This window comes from Schistocerca gregaria, chromosome 3 (genome assembly GCF_023897955.1).
Source record: "Schistocerca gregaria isolate iqSchGreg1 chromosome 3, iqSchGreg1.2, whole genome shotgun sequence".
NCBI classification, from domain to species: Eukaryota; Metazoa; Arthropoda; class Insecta; order Orthoptera; family Acrididae; genus Schistocerca; species Schistocerca gregaria.
The window spans coordinates 495,939,703-495,954,989 of record NC_064922.1 but is presented as its reverse complement, the minus strand read 5'-3'; the positions used below and the strand labels follow the sequence as shown (position 1 = coordinate 495,954,989).

The 15,287-nt window shown below is 40.0% G+C and overlaps 1 protein-coding gene across 1 annotated transcript in view; it reads right to left on the bottom strand.

Moving 5' to 3' along the window:
- The window catches only part of LOC126353756 (ATP-dependent RNA helicase DHX8), a 145,474-nt gene that overhangs the window by 98,317 nt on the left and 31,870 nt on the right, over positions 1-15,287 (bottom strand). The window contains exon 7 of the mRNA XM_050002811.1: positions 3,385-3,526. Coding sequence (XP_049858768.1) covers positions 3,385-3,526 — 142 coding nt within the window. The remainder of the gene's footprint in view (positions 1-3,384; positions 3,527-15,287) is intronic.

The following is a 15,287-nucleotide window of genomic DNA, read 5'->3' as shown; positions in this document are numbered from 1 at the left end:
AGATGTTTTGGCTTGGATTAAGGTTTCTTTAAATTTTTTGGGAAAATAATCAATTACAAATTGCTCTTTGAAAAGCCAGTCAGCATTATCCAGTTTATAGTTGCTGTCAGAAAAATGTAAAAATGATACTGTGTGTTTGAATCAGTTGCGGGACTTCGTTTTGCGAAATATCGGTGTGTCTATCAACGGATTCGTTGACCAATAATCATCGATCCTTGCCTTTTTTTTTTTTACAATTCCCATAAGGATAGCAAGCCCAAGCCATTTCCTAAGTACAAATTTGGCATTTTTTTTTAATCCCATTTCCTTCTATTGCAATTTTGACTGTAGTACTTGTGGGTGTCATTGCTAAGATATTCAAATAGATCGTTTCCAATATAGAATTCTAAGATATCCTCGACGTTCTGTGTATATTCAGGAAATATGTTTGGACTGGGAGATCCTTCAAATTCACTATTGGTCCTCTGTAAATCAAAGTCTGACCACTGTGCACTGTCGTCTTCTTCTGATTCATCCGAATCAGTTGGCAACCATAGCATTCGCCGAATTCTTCTTGGACATATTTCACTACCTTCCGATGATTCTGCTTAACTTTCATTTTTTTGATATTCAATGTCTTCTTCCCACTCAGTCAAGTCATCCGAAACGTCAGACAAGACGTCTGCTCATAGACAGCACACCGTGCCTGGTACACGCGGTGCTCGGGGACCACAGCACAGCTATGACACCTGAGGATGGGATTATAACAGTCCGAAACCAGCTGTGTGAAAATAAAGTAACTTACAACTGAAGCGGTATTTTCAACCTCTGCTGTTACTGATTTGACTGATGGGGGCTGCTGAGAGCTATACCACCTACTGCACTCCCCAGACTTAAGCCCGCATCAGTTCAACTCAATTTCTTAACTGAAGAAAACACTTCACAGCATTTGCTTTAGAACTGCTACAAAATCGTTGGGCAATAGACCGCGCCCCTCGAACTGTCAACACAACTGGCACTGCTAAGAGTATCCTACGACTTCCACATCACTGGCAACAGAGGGTACACAATGCTGGTGACTACTCTGAAGGTCAGTAAAACTTTGAAACACTTATCTATTTTGTATGAGCTATAAATAAATAGTTGCCACTATTAAAGTTCTAACCCTCGTATTCAATTCTGCACATCTAGAGGTACTTACATCATTGAATGGAGAGGAAATAATAACTAAAGTGAAAATTAAAAAAAAAAAAAATAGGTGTACATATTCATGAGAAATGAAACTGGAAAAAACACGTTTTGGAACTATTAAAACAAAGAGAAGAAGGAAAAACATAGTAGGAGATCATGGACTGGGGAAGACTGGGAAAAGGGAGAAAAACTGATAGCCTTTTGTGAATGATTTGATCTTTGGATTGCAAATACTTGTTTTAAGCACCATTAACAGAGATTATACACATGGGAAGCTCCAGGTGATATTGCTAGATATCAAACAGCCTTTGTTATAATCAAACATCAGGACAAGATTAAAGCCTGTTAAGAAAATACAACAGATAAAGAAATGGTATTGTGGGAAATTAAAGAGTGAGAACTTTATGAAAGAGAGCAGTCACAACGTCAAAAATACCCCGGAAGACACAAGGAAAAGTGTAGACCTCACTGAAGAATGGTATACCATTAGAAATACAGTGTTGGAAGGATCAGAAACAGAAACTGGAGAGGAGAAAAGAACAAACATTAAGAAAGAGTGGCTAACAGAAAGTAAGTTCGATAAAATGAATAAATGTAGCAAAAAGAAAAATGACAATTCAGAAGAAGGCAGAAGAAAGCACAGAAAAATAATCAATGAACTAAGAATTTTAAATGACCGGGTTAGAAAGGACTGGATGAGAAAACAACGTGAGAAAAGAGAATAAATGGGCGAGAAAGTAAAATTGGAAGAAACGTAAAAACAGTAAAATTCTTAACAAGGAAAGAAGTAATGAAAATAAGCAAAAGAGGAATGTTAAATGAACATGGGAAGAAAACACTGTGTATAGAAGAGGAGCCCGAAGTTTGGATGGATTCTGTGGAAGAGTTATGTGGTGCACAGGCTGATGATACTAGAATGGGTTTGGAAGATGAAGGGGAACAAAGATTTACTAAATGTTACATCTGGAGTGTATGAAACTTGGACAGTTAAAAAGAAGGAAGGCAAATATTTAGAAAGACTTAAGAATGAGGAAGTAATGAAGAAAATAGAGGAAGAATGAAGATTACCAAAAGTGAAAAAGAATGAGAAAAAAATCTCAACTGGAAAATAAACTGCATAGGAATTGTCAACAACAAAAAATTATAAGGAGAATTGTGGAATTAATGAAAGAAAGAGGAAGAAAGAGAATTGGAATGATGGATGACATTAGATGTGGATGAACATACAAACATATGAAGGAAGATGCTCAGAACAAGAGCCTCCAGTTGAAATCTGTCATAAGACAGATACACCACAGAAGAATAAAATAGCTTAGTTCAGCCATATTTGCATTTCGAATCATTACAAGTCTTGGGAAGAGAAACTGCAATAACTTATCATATTTTTCATATTTTCATACAATAATGTTCTGTGGTAGCTCATCTTTATGAAAGAATGTCTTCACCGCACAAAAACGTACTGCATAACATATGGAGCATATCCCATGTTTGTTGTAAATAATCCACTACAGTTCAAAAGGGACAATGAAGTACATAAATACAATTCCAGGAAAAAAAAGAAGGACAGGAGTGCCGGCACACTTGTGCGCACGCACGCGCACACACACACACACACACACACACACACACACAGAGAGACAGAGAGAGAGAGAGAGAGAGAGAGAGAGAGAGAGAGAGAGAGCGTAAAACTTGATTTACAGGCCCTGGTGGATCCATCAATATTGACAGACCGCCATGTTATCCTCCGCAAATGGCATCGCTGGATGCAATATGGAGAGGTGCGGAGTCAGCACACCTCTCTCCCAGGCAATGTCAGTTTTCGTGACTTGGAGCCCCTACTGTTTTGTCAAGTAGCTTCTCAACTGGCGCAAAAAGGCTAAATACACCCAGTTAGAGTCCTCCCACCAAGAATGAAATTGCTGGTAGTACTGGTAATCAAACTCGGGTTCTCCACATGATAGTCAGTTGCGATGATGACTCAAATGTGGAGGCGCGTGCATCGGCATGCACGCACACATGGGCACAGATGCGCTTGCGCCTGCCCACCCATTCTCTCTCTCACACGCATGCATGCTCCACATCATACAAATGATCCATGATCCATGGATCATGAAACTAGCTAACAACTGAGGTACCCTGCATGTCCCTTAGCTGTCTCAAAGACATTAACTAACTGTCTCACAAATGGTCATAAGTCATTTTACAAAATTATACCTGTTTAATCTCCCATTTTTCTGGAGATGAAATACGGTGCACACGTTTGCGGCTGTTAGTTTCATCTTCTTCAGCTAATGAACCTTGCAGCTCCAACAATGATGTGGGCCTATCAGGATTACGATGAGCCTGTTCTTCATCCCTGTGGACAAAAATTTAAAATGATCAAACATTCAATTTAATAACTCCAATGGAAGGCTCTCAAAGTTTTTTCCTGCACCGTGCTCACACATATTCCACTTCATATAGCATTACTAATTTTTTTGTTTGCTTTCTATCTTATTTCTGTTGGAGTTAATAATCAAGTTCAGTGCATGTATTACTTTCATAATGAAAAATCCAGGATGAAATGTAACAAGATAATGAAAAGGGTAGTTGCAACTCACCATATAGCCGAGATGCTGAGTTGCAGAAAGGCACAAGAAGAAGGCTGTCAGAAAGTTAGCTTCTGCCAACAAGGCCTTTGCCAAAAATAGACAGACTGGCTCCAGTTGCGAGAGACTGTGGTCATGAGTGTGAGAGATGTGTTTTGTGTGAATGTTTGTATGTTTTTGACAAAGGCCTTGTTGGCCAAAAGTTAACTTTCCGACAGCCTTCTTCTTGTATCTTTCTGCGACTCAGCACCTCTGCTATATGGTGAGTAGCAACTACCCTTGTCATTACTCTGTTGTTATTTTCACAGTTAATTAGGTGAGCATGTAAACAGCGTACTCCAAATCTGTCAAGAATTTGGTTTTTTGGCTAACATCCAAGATTCAAAATAACTTTTCTCCTGATAATAATTCCAATAGAGTGTGGTTTGACACATTCAGGTCTCACATAATTGACTCATATGTAAGTTTACCACAAACTGTAATTATCAACTTCATACTTAAAATACTTGTACTTTAGTAGGTGTTGGTATATATGTTTACTGGGGTGCAGAACAAATAAGCATTAATGAGAATGCATCTACAAAAAAAGAAATTTCTCACTGAGATAAGACGATGTAGTTAGCCTATAAAAACATAGAGTAAAAATGGAAGAAGCCGACTGTTACACAAAAAAGCAACCAATTGATGACTCATAAAATAAAATAAACTTCTGACAAGTTACAGAAAGAGGTCAAGTGAAATAAGAATACTTTATTAATACTTAGCATGCCACTGACACAATATCACAGTGATTGGTAAATGGGAATGTGTGGTGGGTGTAATATTTCAATACACCAGTGAAGATGTTTTCCTGTGATGTTGAATATACACAGAATCCAAGCTATTGTGACTGACAGATATCAGTAGCGACCAGCACCAACATAACAATTCACTACTGAAACTTCCAGACATTAGCTGGCATGCAGATTCTCTCTGGAATTTTGTATATTTTCAGGTTGATTTTGAGTTTAAAATGTGCAGTAAATAGGAGAAAGTATATAAAAAAATGATAACCATTGTCTTGTTATGTAATTTGTCTCATTTTAGGTCAATATAAAAAATGATAATTTCATATTAGGCTTAAAATTTGGCAAATTAAAATAACAAAACACCAACAAATGCATATTAACTGCAGAAGAAATAATGGAAGGCAGTAATCGTAGCTGGGCTGCAAATATCAGCCAGCCATGTGAACACCAATATGTAATATTAATATGTGCATGTATTTTTCTGTTAATATTTCTGTCAGTACATGTATTAATGTAAATACCATAACCTCAAAAATTGTAATGTACTCATTATGATAATATTTACTTAACAGAGAAAAATGAACACAATGAAGATGGAGAAACTTTTCCAAAACATGTTTGGGTACTAACACAAGCAAAAATTGTGTTTGGTCAAGGCAGAACCACATTTCATTATTATATGGTATTTCTAGATTTATTTTAAGTGAAACTGCTGCATTTGTTTCTTGTATAATTTTCACAGAATGTGTTGTCATAAGAGTATATCCTGCAAGTACATCAGGACGAAGCAGAACTTGCTTGGTCTTCTTCATATACACCCATGCAATGTCGAAAAAAAGCGTGAAATGACTTTGATGAGAACTTGACAGGTGTTGAAGAAATATGAGGGTGGTTTGAAAAGTTCTCCGAACGGAATAGAAAAAAAGTACTTATATTACTGAAACTTTTTATTTTATTTTTCAATGTAGTCTCCTTGTAGAGTAATGCACTTGGTCCAACGAAGTTCCAGTGCCTTGATCCCATCTCGAAAATGAGTTTCCTCCAGGACTGAAAAATAGTTGTCAACTCTAGCTATTGATTCTTCATTTGAAGTGAATCTTCGTCCACCAAGAAAAATTTTCAATTTTGAGAAGAGATGGAAGTCTGACGGGGTAATATCAGGTGAGTAAGGCAGGTGTGGCAACAATTCATACCTTAGTTTGTGTAATTTTGTCATGGCGACGGCACATGTGTGCAGGCGCGCAGAGTTGCAATACCCATCTTGCAGATAATTTTTTCCATTTCTAATTCTTCAGTTAAAATGTGATATACCCTATCAAATAACATCTGGCAAGTGTGAGCAATTTCAATTACTTTCAATTGGTGATCTCCCATGCCCATTTTGTGCACTTTTGCAATGATTTCTGGCGTAGTGACCGACCACTGCACGGATCATAATCTAAGCTCTCCCGACCAAATTTAAATTCATTTGTCCACTTGGCAACATATGAATATGAAGGAGCAGAGTCTTCCAGTGTATTTTGGAAATCAGCATGAATGTCCTTTGCTTTCATACCTTTCTTTACAAAGTACTTAATCACTGCTCGAATCTTGACTTTTTTCCATCTTCATAAATCACTATGCAGGAACAACAACAGAGCCACATCACCACCACAGCCTCTTCCAAGAGCACTGATGTGGCATGTGTTTACAGGCAACAGTCCAATGAATATCATGTGAACAACTCACAGGCAACAGTCCAATGAATATCATGTGAACAACTCGTTGCAGTAGTGCCGACCTCTTGTGGTGATTCTGAGAACTTTTCAAACCACCCCTCGTAACTGTGTACATAGGTACAATGGATTGAAACAAAATGTAGGACAACACATAAGGCAAATGTTTAGATATATTATTTGACAATCCACTAATAAAAGACACGGAGGGATAGACAAATTGTTATTTGCAAATCTGAGGGCAATGTTAATGCAAATAAGCTTCTGCCTAGTTCTAAGTTCAAACTACAGAAAACTCTGCTACAGCAGGGGAAAAAGATCCTTGCATATAACAATAAGTGACAGGCCAGATACGAAGAGTCATTGGAATACTGACACTGTTGTCTGTTACAGGTTTTGCTCTAGCCAAATGATATGTTTATTAACATATATTCTTCTTTCACATGAATGACAACTTAAGGCAAAGAAAGGAAGATGAAAAAGGATTTGTCCATTTTATAAAGTTACACTTCAACTGAATTCATCGAGAGAAAAATTTGAAAACACTTATTAATACGAAGAAGCTTATACAAATGTGCAGCTAGTTGAACACTTACCTGAAGCAAATTCTAGTCTTCTTAGGGAAGCAATGAATAACTGGAAAGGACTACCGAAAGGGTAACCTATTTGAGCAATGTCTGTTATATGGGCCATTGGACCTTAAAACAATGAATAAGTGGAGAAAGCAGGATTTTTATTGCATTACAATGGCTGTATGAAATACATGCATACCACACACCATACTGACAAATAAAAAATTCCCTACAACAAAGTTTGTGCGAATAATAAATACAAGCTTGGTGTCATTTGCAGGAGAGTCAACAGAGAACTTTTCACAGAGTCTATGAAAAGTAACTGGCCTTTCAGAAAATTTGTTTCCAAATCATATCATCATCTCAGAAAGGAAGAAAATAAGACAAAAAAGATGTGTAGTATGGAGTATAAAAAGGAAAATTTTTAACAGGGAAGGCTCACACATTGGACACTCCATATGAACACAGCAAATGTAGTGCAGACAGTGTATCTACCTTTGGTTAAAGTGGTAGTACAACATAATGCAATATGAATGCCAGTCTTAAGTGTAACCTTCAGAAATCAAAATTTTTTCAGGCCTCTATCACGTACTTAGGGTTTCAAATCTCTAGGGATGGTATTCGTACACTTCAGCAAACTGTCGCTGCGATCAATGCCCTTCCTCGCCCTACATCTGTTAAGGAGCTGCAGTCCTTCTTGGGGAAAATAGCATACTATCACAGGTTTTTTACCGTCTGCTGCTTCAGTGGCTCAGCCGTTGCATCGCCTGTAGCCTAAATACCTGCCTTTTCACTGGTCCGCGTCATGTGATGTGGTTTCCAGAAATTGAAGACTATGCTGAAATAGGCCCCGTGCCTGGCTACTTATCAACATGGCCAACATCTTGTTCTTGCCAAGGACGCCTCTCAATACGGGGTTGGTGCAGTCCTTGCACACTGTTTTTCTGACGGTTCTGAACAACCCATTGCTTATGCTTCCAAGACGCTCACGGATGCCCAACGAAAATATTCTCAAATTGAAAAAGAAGCTTTGGCCATTATTCATGCTCTGCATAAGTTTGGTGTTTTTTCTTTATGGATCCAAATTTCATCTTGTAACAGACCACAAACCACTTGTTTCCTTGTTTCATCCATCATCGTCGCTTCCCGACAAGGCTGCACACCGCCTCCAGCGTTGGGCTCTTTACTTGTCTCGTTTCAATTATGAGATTCATTTCCGGCCGATGGCTCAACATGAAAATGCTGAAGCACTGTCTCGCCTTCCCATGGGTTTTGATCTGGCATTCGATAGGGACGAACTTTTGTGTTTACACCTGGATGTTGCCGAGCAGCGGGTTATGTACGGGTTCCCCATCACCGGGGACTGGCTGGTAGTTGTTACAGGTTCTGTCCCTACCATCTCAAGGGTTTTATGCTGTATTCAGAAGGGTTGGCCAGATTGTCTGTCCGCTAAGACTTCTGATCCATTGCAGAACTACTACACTTTGCATTACCGCCTCACGGCTAGGGATGGGGCTACCCTCCTTTCCACCGAAAATGCTTCGCCGCGTGTGGTGGTACCTGCATCTTTGCATTCTTCGGTCTTGTGCCTCCTTCACCAAGGCCACTGGGGTGTCTGTTGCACAAAATCTCTGGTGTACCATCATGTGTACTGGCCCAGCATCGACTCTAATATCGCACACATGGTCGCTGCCTGCGGCCCTTGTGCGTCACAGGCTGCCGCCCTGAAGTCATCTTTGTCACCGTGGCCTTCGCCTAAGAAGCCCTGGGAGCATATTCATGCTGACTTCGTGGAACCTTTTTAGGCACTTATTGGCTACTCGTAATTGACGCCTACTTTCCTTTCACTATCCGTTGCACGTCACCTACCACTGCGGCAACCACAAATGCTCTAGCTCGCATTTTCTCTTTGGAAGGCCTTCGCTCTACTCTTGTTACTGATAATGGTCCACAATTTGCCTCTTCTGAATTTGCGGATTTTGGCGCCCGTCATGGTGTCATGCATGTCACGGCCCCGCCGTTCCATCCACAGTCAAACGGTGAGGCTGAACGACTGGTCCGCACATTTAAGGCTCAGATGAGGAAACTCCTGACTTCTGCTGCTGATGATGCGCTTCTCCAATTCTCCAATTTCTGGCTTCTTACCGTTTCACCCCCATGGGCGACCACAGCCCAGCTGAGCTCTTACATGGCCGACAGCCCCGCACGCTACTTCATCTTCTGCGGCGTTCCAACTCACGATCGCGGGTGCCTTCGCTTAGCCGGTTCACCACCAGCGACCTTGTATGGGTACGGGGATATGGCAGGCGGCCAAAATGGAGTCCTGGTCGCATCTTACGAAACCATGGCCGACGCCTGTATGAAATCCAGACGGACACGGGTGTTGCAGTGCGTCATTCAGACCAGCTTCGGCCTCGTGTGACGGCAACGCCTGTTACAAATGCCACTACACCACCTTCAGCTCCAAATGACGTTTGGGATCTTGGCATCTCTCATTACTCACAATGCAGCCCTCTCACCACCATCTCAGTGCCAGCACAAGAACGGACGCCACCAGAAGATGTGCCCATGCAGGAACCAGATGACCATCATCTGTTGGAACAACTCTACCTGCCTCCTTCTCCTACGGACGCCGACACATCGCCCATGTCTCCTGTTATAACAACCGGACTTGCCGCAAAGGGCAGATTGGTGTACGGGGGCCCAGTAGATTCGACCCCTACGTCTCCTCTCATCTCGACCTGTTATCATCAGGGACACTTCCGTCTGTATGGGAAGCCGCCTCCTCGAGACTTTATGGCCAGTCAAACAACACCTATGGACTTTAGCCATCTATAGGCCACCTCCATCAAGACCGCTAGACTTGGCCTCAGTGCTGATTTGACTGTTACTGTGCACGCATGTCTTACCTTGTCTACTTGCTCTTGGCTTACATGTGTTGTGTCGCTTTTGAAATGTGTATATGCATTTAACTTGACGATATAACAATAATGTATTTATCATCTATGCTATGTGGATATATGTGTGGTTAGTTCTGTACAGGAACAGAGATTTTAACGAAAATATTTTATGTCCCTTTTTAAAAAAAGTTAATACAGGAAGAAACAATAGCAGATGCATGTGGTGCTACGGTAATTGCTGAGCTTAATCCTTGTTAGAGTATAACATCTACTACTGAAATCAGAAGTGTAGGAGAGAGTGTCACAACTAGAGGTTAGTGTACCTAGAAACATATGAGCTGTTTGGTCAGTACTTCAGTGTAGTGAATGATTTTAGAATCACGTGAAGTAATGCACACCAGAGATCACCAGAAGCAATTCCCACCATTTTTTGTTGCTGCTACACATGAGGTTTTGTTTTGTACGGCATTTGTAAATATTTTCTGTTCTATACATTTAAATGCTGTATAATATAGTGAAGCTATTTGGAATATAATGTTAATTCTATAGGTAAAGAATTTTTATGGTGAGTAAAATTCTTTATATTTTTAGAAATATTTATATAACACGTTGACTGTTAAGCTATATATCATAAACCATGCACCGTCTTGTACCTTGGAACAGAAGGAGGTCTTTTACCATGAAAAATATGATATTCGCGAATGAACTATGTTTCTTTAATGTCTTAACAGTTTCACCTGTCTTGAAAATGGAAAGCTGTGTTAGTTTCCAAAAGCTCCTATTTCAAAATGTTTTAAACTTACATCTGACTTTTGATAATACTTCTGCTTAACTTAATTTTACCTACTGATTATTGATGTGTAGTAGAGTAATACTGTAACAGATAGATTATTAAATACAGCACTGTCAAGATTTACCTGCCAGTGACACTTTTATGAGAAAAATTTCAATCAAATATTTGCATCTAGGTATGTGACTATGATGTACCTAAGAATGAGTTTTCACATTTGGGAAAATCTTAATTTTTTGGATTAATTTTTGTAATGCAGAAGAAGACTTCAGGACATAAAAAGCGAATGCCACTATTTAAAAATGGAATAAGAAAATATATTAAAGTTCTATTACACAACTGGCTAGAGGCGAAAGTCTGAAAAGTGAACCAAGGCAAAAAACACTCCCCAACTCATTATTTGGTGCTTACATAAGAGTATGAGTGCTTGGGGGCTCAAGTGAAAAAATAAGCAAATAAAATAAAATAAACTTACGCACTGAAACTTTCTGATAGGTTAGAGCTGTGTGCCAGGACTCAAAACCAAGAGTCTTGCCTTTCACAGGGCATGTGCTTGACAACTGAGTTATACGATCATGACTCATCTTGAAGTTTGGATTCTGCCACTGCTGCCATACAGTCACACCTACTCTTGTAGCCCTTACCTGTCTCCTACCTTATAAACTCCACAGAAGTTTTCCTGCATTCATGTTATGCACTGTTTCTGATGAAACTGAATGTTGGAAGGAAGAATAGAAATAAGGGAAGCTGAGTGATTGTGAACCTTCCTATGAAATAGTTTACAGATTACCTATGTTCAAGATGCTCAGAAAAGTTGGTTCAAGATGTTCAGAAAAGCTGTCCTCAACACAAAAATGGTTGAAAGTGACAATGTTTGACTGGATGTTGCCCTATTGTAGGTTGTATTCTTTATCCTTCCTATAGTGCGCAGCTACAGAGGAAACTATACGTTAATGTGGAGTCCCATGTAAGAGCTGTAAGGACAAGATAAGAGATCAAGAATCATATGGAAGCATAAAGACAGTTGTTTTACCTTCAACCTATTTGTCGGTGGGACAGGAAACGGAATGACTAGCATGGTACAAGGTACCCTCTGTCACACACCACAGGGTGGCTTGCAGAGTATCAGGGCTGCCACAAGCTTCCCCAAGTAAAATTCCCTAATATCTTCCTAATTTCCAGACAACTTTTAGCATTTTTTCCTGACAAATTTTGAGATCTCAAGGGTGAGTAAAGACTTAAGCTGACAAAAAATATAGGGGACTTTTGTATTTCTAAACATGTGAGTAAAAATCTTAAGTACTCACATCAACATCTTTTGTAATGAACAGTTTTTAGATGGAGAAAGCAAGCCAAATGGTATCTGTGTTTCATTAAGACTAATGATGTTATTTTATTTCAACAAAACAAAACATATTTGGTAACAAAAATAGACATTTCCTTAGAGTCACAAGACAGATTTAAAATACCTTCACTGATTTCATAAATGACCCCAGAAAAAAGTCAGCCGCTCGAAAGAAGTGTGTAAGGCAGAGACGAGTTGCATAAACCAACACTATAGACGACAGTCACTAAAATGTTGGTCCTACTATGTTCGTTATTGTTATATCTATTATTTTAGAGGAACTAAATAAAATAGAAAGAAACTTCCACATGGGAAAAATCTCTGCCCTTACTCTTTGCCTTTAAATATGTCTGCTTGTGTCTGTGTATGTGCGGATGGATGTGTGTGTGTGTGTGTGTGTGTGTGTGTGTGTGTGTGTGTGTGCGCGAGTGTACACCTGTCCTTTTTTTCCCCTAAGGGAAGTCTTTCCGCTCCCGGGATTGGAATGACTCCTTACCCTCTCCCTTAAAACCCACATCCTTTCATTTTTCCCTCTCCTTCCCTCTTTCCTGGGCAACTGCCAGTTGCGAAAGCTCGTAATTCTGTGTGTGTGTTTGTGTGTTTTGTTCATGTGCCTGTCTGCCGGCGCTTTCCCGCTTGGTAAGTCTTGGAATCTTTATATATATATTTTAGAGGAACTGTGTGACCGCCCGCTTAGCTGAGTGGTAATGTGTTTGCCTACCATGCATCAGACCCGGGTTCAATTCCTGACCGGGGTGGAGATTTTCTCCGGTCATGGACAAGGTGTTGTGTTGCCTCATCACCATTTCATGATCACAGACGTGCAGGTCGCCCATTGTGGCATCACCTTAACAAAGACTTGCAACCCGGTGGCTGAACATACTTTCTAATATATGAACTACTTTCAAAGTGCCAAAATGTACTAGCATAAACAAAATGTCTATAAAACGCCGCACTGTACAGTGTACTTGTGATGAGACAGTCGCGGTGCCTGAAATTCACTGACAGGCCTGATCCTTTAGAGATACCGGCAGAAATGGCCTGCAGTTTTGGCCCATCATGGAACTCCACTCATGTGGCCATGTGTCACAGACACCATGTTGAGGAAATGAAATTGTGATCAATCCATACATCAGATAACTTGTGTGAATACTCTGAGAATTAATACTAATGAGGATACGTAACAAGGCACCATGAAGACATTCGTGGAGCCGAACAGGCACACAGAAAAGACAATCAGACTTTCACAACAAAATTTTTAGCCATAGCCATGTCAGAAAATGAGAGCACAAACACTTTCACATAAGCACTCAAACACAACTCATGCACACATAACCACTGCCTCTGGCTGCTGTTCAACAGTCTCTGAGAATCACATCCAAACAAACCTCACTTCTCCCTGCCTCTTGCTGACAGCTGCTAGGCTAGCAGCAAGAAGTAGTGGCAGCACTGACTGCAAGCTGAGTGGAATGGTAGAAAGGGGAGAAGCAGTAAGAATGAGGTAATAGGGAAGCAGTGCATGTACTCAGCTGCATCCAGCCAGCGACTATGCATAACATCTCAGTAAACAAACCATTTCATCTACTGAGACAAAAACAAGATTTTTCCAGTGTTCTTTTCAAATTTCCCTAATATTGCACTGATTTCTCTGATATTCCCTGATTTCCAGAACTTGTGGCAACACTGAGTATGTAGGTAAATGTAGATGCTAACTATGATGTAATCTGATTTTTTCATGTACACAAAATAGTGTCAAAAATTAAAACTAATTTATATGCCAGGAAAAATTACTGTGCCAACAGGGAATGCAAGCTCAGGTCTGTGGAATATAAAAAGATGCTACTCACATGTACAGACAGTTTGGAATGATGAGTGGTGGTGGGAGACTACTACTGTCTGTTGTAAATAGAAAGCAGAGTGTATATATGTCCAGGATTTCCTCCCATGCCCCTGGATCAATTATAAACAAATTTGGCACAGAAACAGCACACCTCATAACCTCCAAGCTCCAATAGGAGAGGAGATACTGGCACAAACTTTTCTTTTCAGTCTTTGGTTCACTTTGTGTTAACGTGCCTCAACAATGCCTTTGCAACGAGTGTATCGTTGTCGCTGGCAGTGCACTGCTCCAGTGTATAAGACACTGAGAGCAATAGACACTGATTTGACAGGACAGTTTAATAAGCCAGCAGCTTATGGGTGGCCCTAAAGTTTTTTGTGGACTACAAATGGAGTTCACCTGTTGACCTACCAAACCAACCTGCTTTGCAGGGCACCCTATATGTCATGGACAAGAGTGTTTTCCAGGCCCTGACATGCAGGCTGCCCTGCAAGACAGGTGTATTGTGCTGGAGTAATATTGGCCATAGCCTGCTTTATTGACCAGCTTTGTATTATGGCAGCCTATATGTCAGGGGCAAACATGATTTTCACGACTCTCTCCCCCCCCCCCCCCCCCCCCATGTGTAGCCTGCCTTACTCTGCAGTGTGGGAGTAGTATCACCATGGTTTATTGAACTGTACTGCAAGGGCAATATGTACTGATGAGCGAGGCTCGGGCATGTTGAGATGGATAGAGAAGGGGATGGGCAGAACAATGGGGAGGAGGAAATGAACAAAGAGAGGGGGAGAAGGAGATGAAGATACAGAGTGGGGAGGAGGAGACAAAAAGATAGAGGTGGGTAGATGAGGTGGATAGATAGAGGGAGGAAGAGGTGGACACAGCGAGAGGGAAGAGGAGGAAGTGTGTTTAATATATGTGTTGAATGTATACATGGGCAGAGCTGCAGGAAAATGACTAGCTGGAAATAAAATGCATTACAAATCATACAAGAAAAATGTTTCAGAAATAAAATATAACTTGTTAATTCACTGTTCCTTACAACTCCTCTCTTATAGCATTTGTCTTTTTTAGACCACTGTCTGGACAAATCTTGTTTCCAGTAATTGTACATCATATTTCTGCATGTGATTTCTTTCCCTGTTTGAAGTCTTGACGAAAATGTTAATTACAACTATGTTATCACAAAGAAAAATAAGTGGCTTTAAAAGGTTTGAAGAATGACCAAATTCTGGAACCAACAGAAGATTCTCACTACTGGAAATATCTTGCTTTTTTAGTAGTGTTGTTGGACAGGAGGAGCATCCCATAGACAAGTGGTAGACTTAAAAAGTTTTTGTGGTTGATTTATATGACTGTTCTGCTGCTTTTGTGAATATTTATCTCTACTGAGGTGAATAAAGTGCTTATGAGAAGAAGAAGAAAGTATGATCATATTTGACTCGACTAATGTAAATGGCACTTTGTCCACTCAGGTTACTGTGTTGACATATGTTTTCTACATACAAGATGGATTAAAAATTGTAAATTGAACTGAACAACAAGAAAATTTTTATGAACATACAATGCCCAACTATCA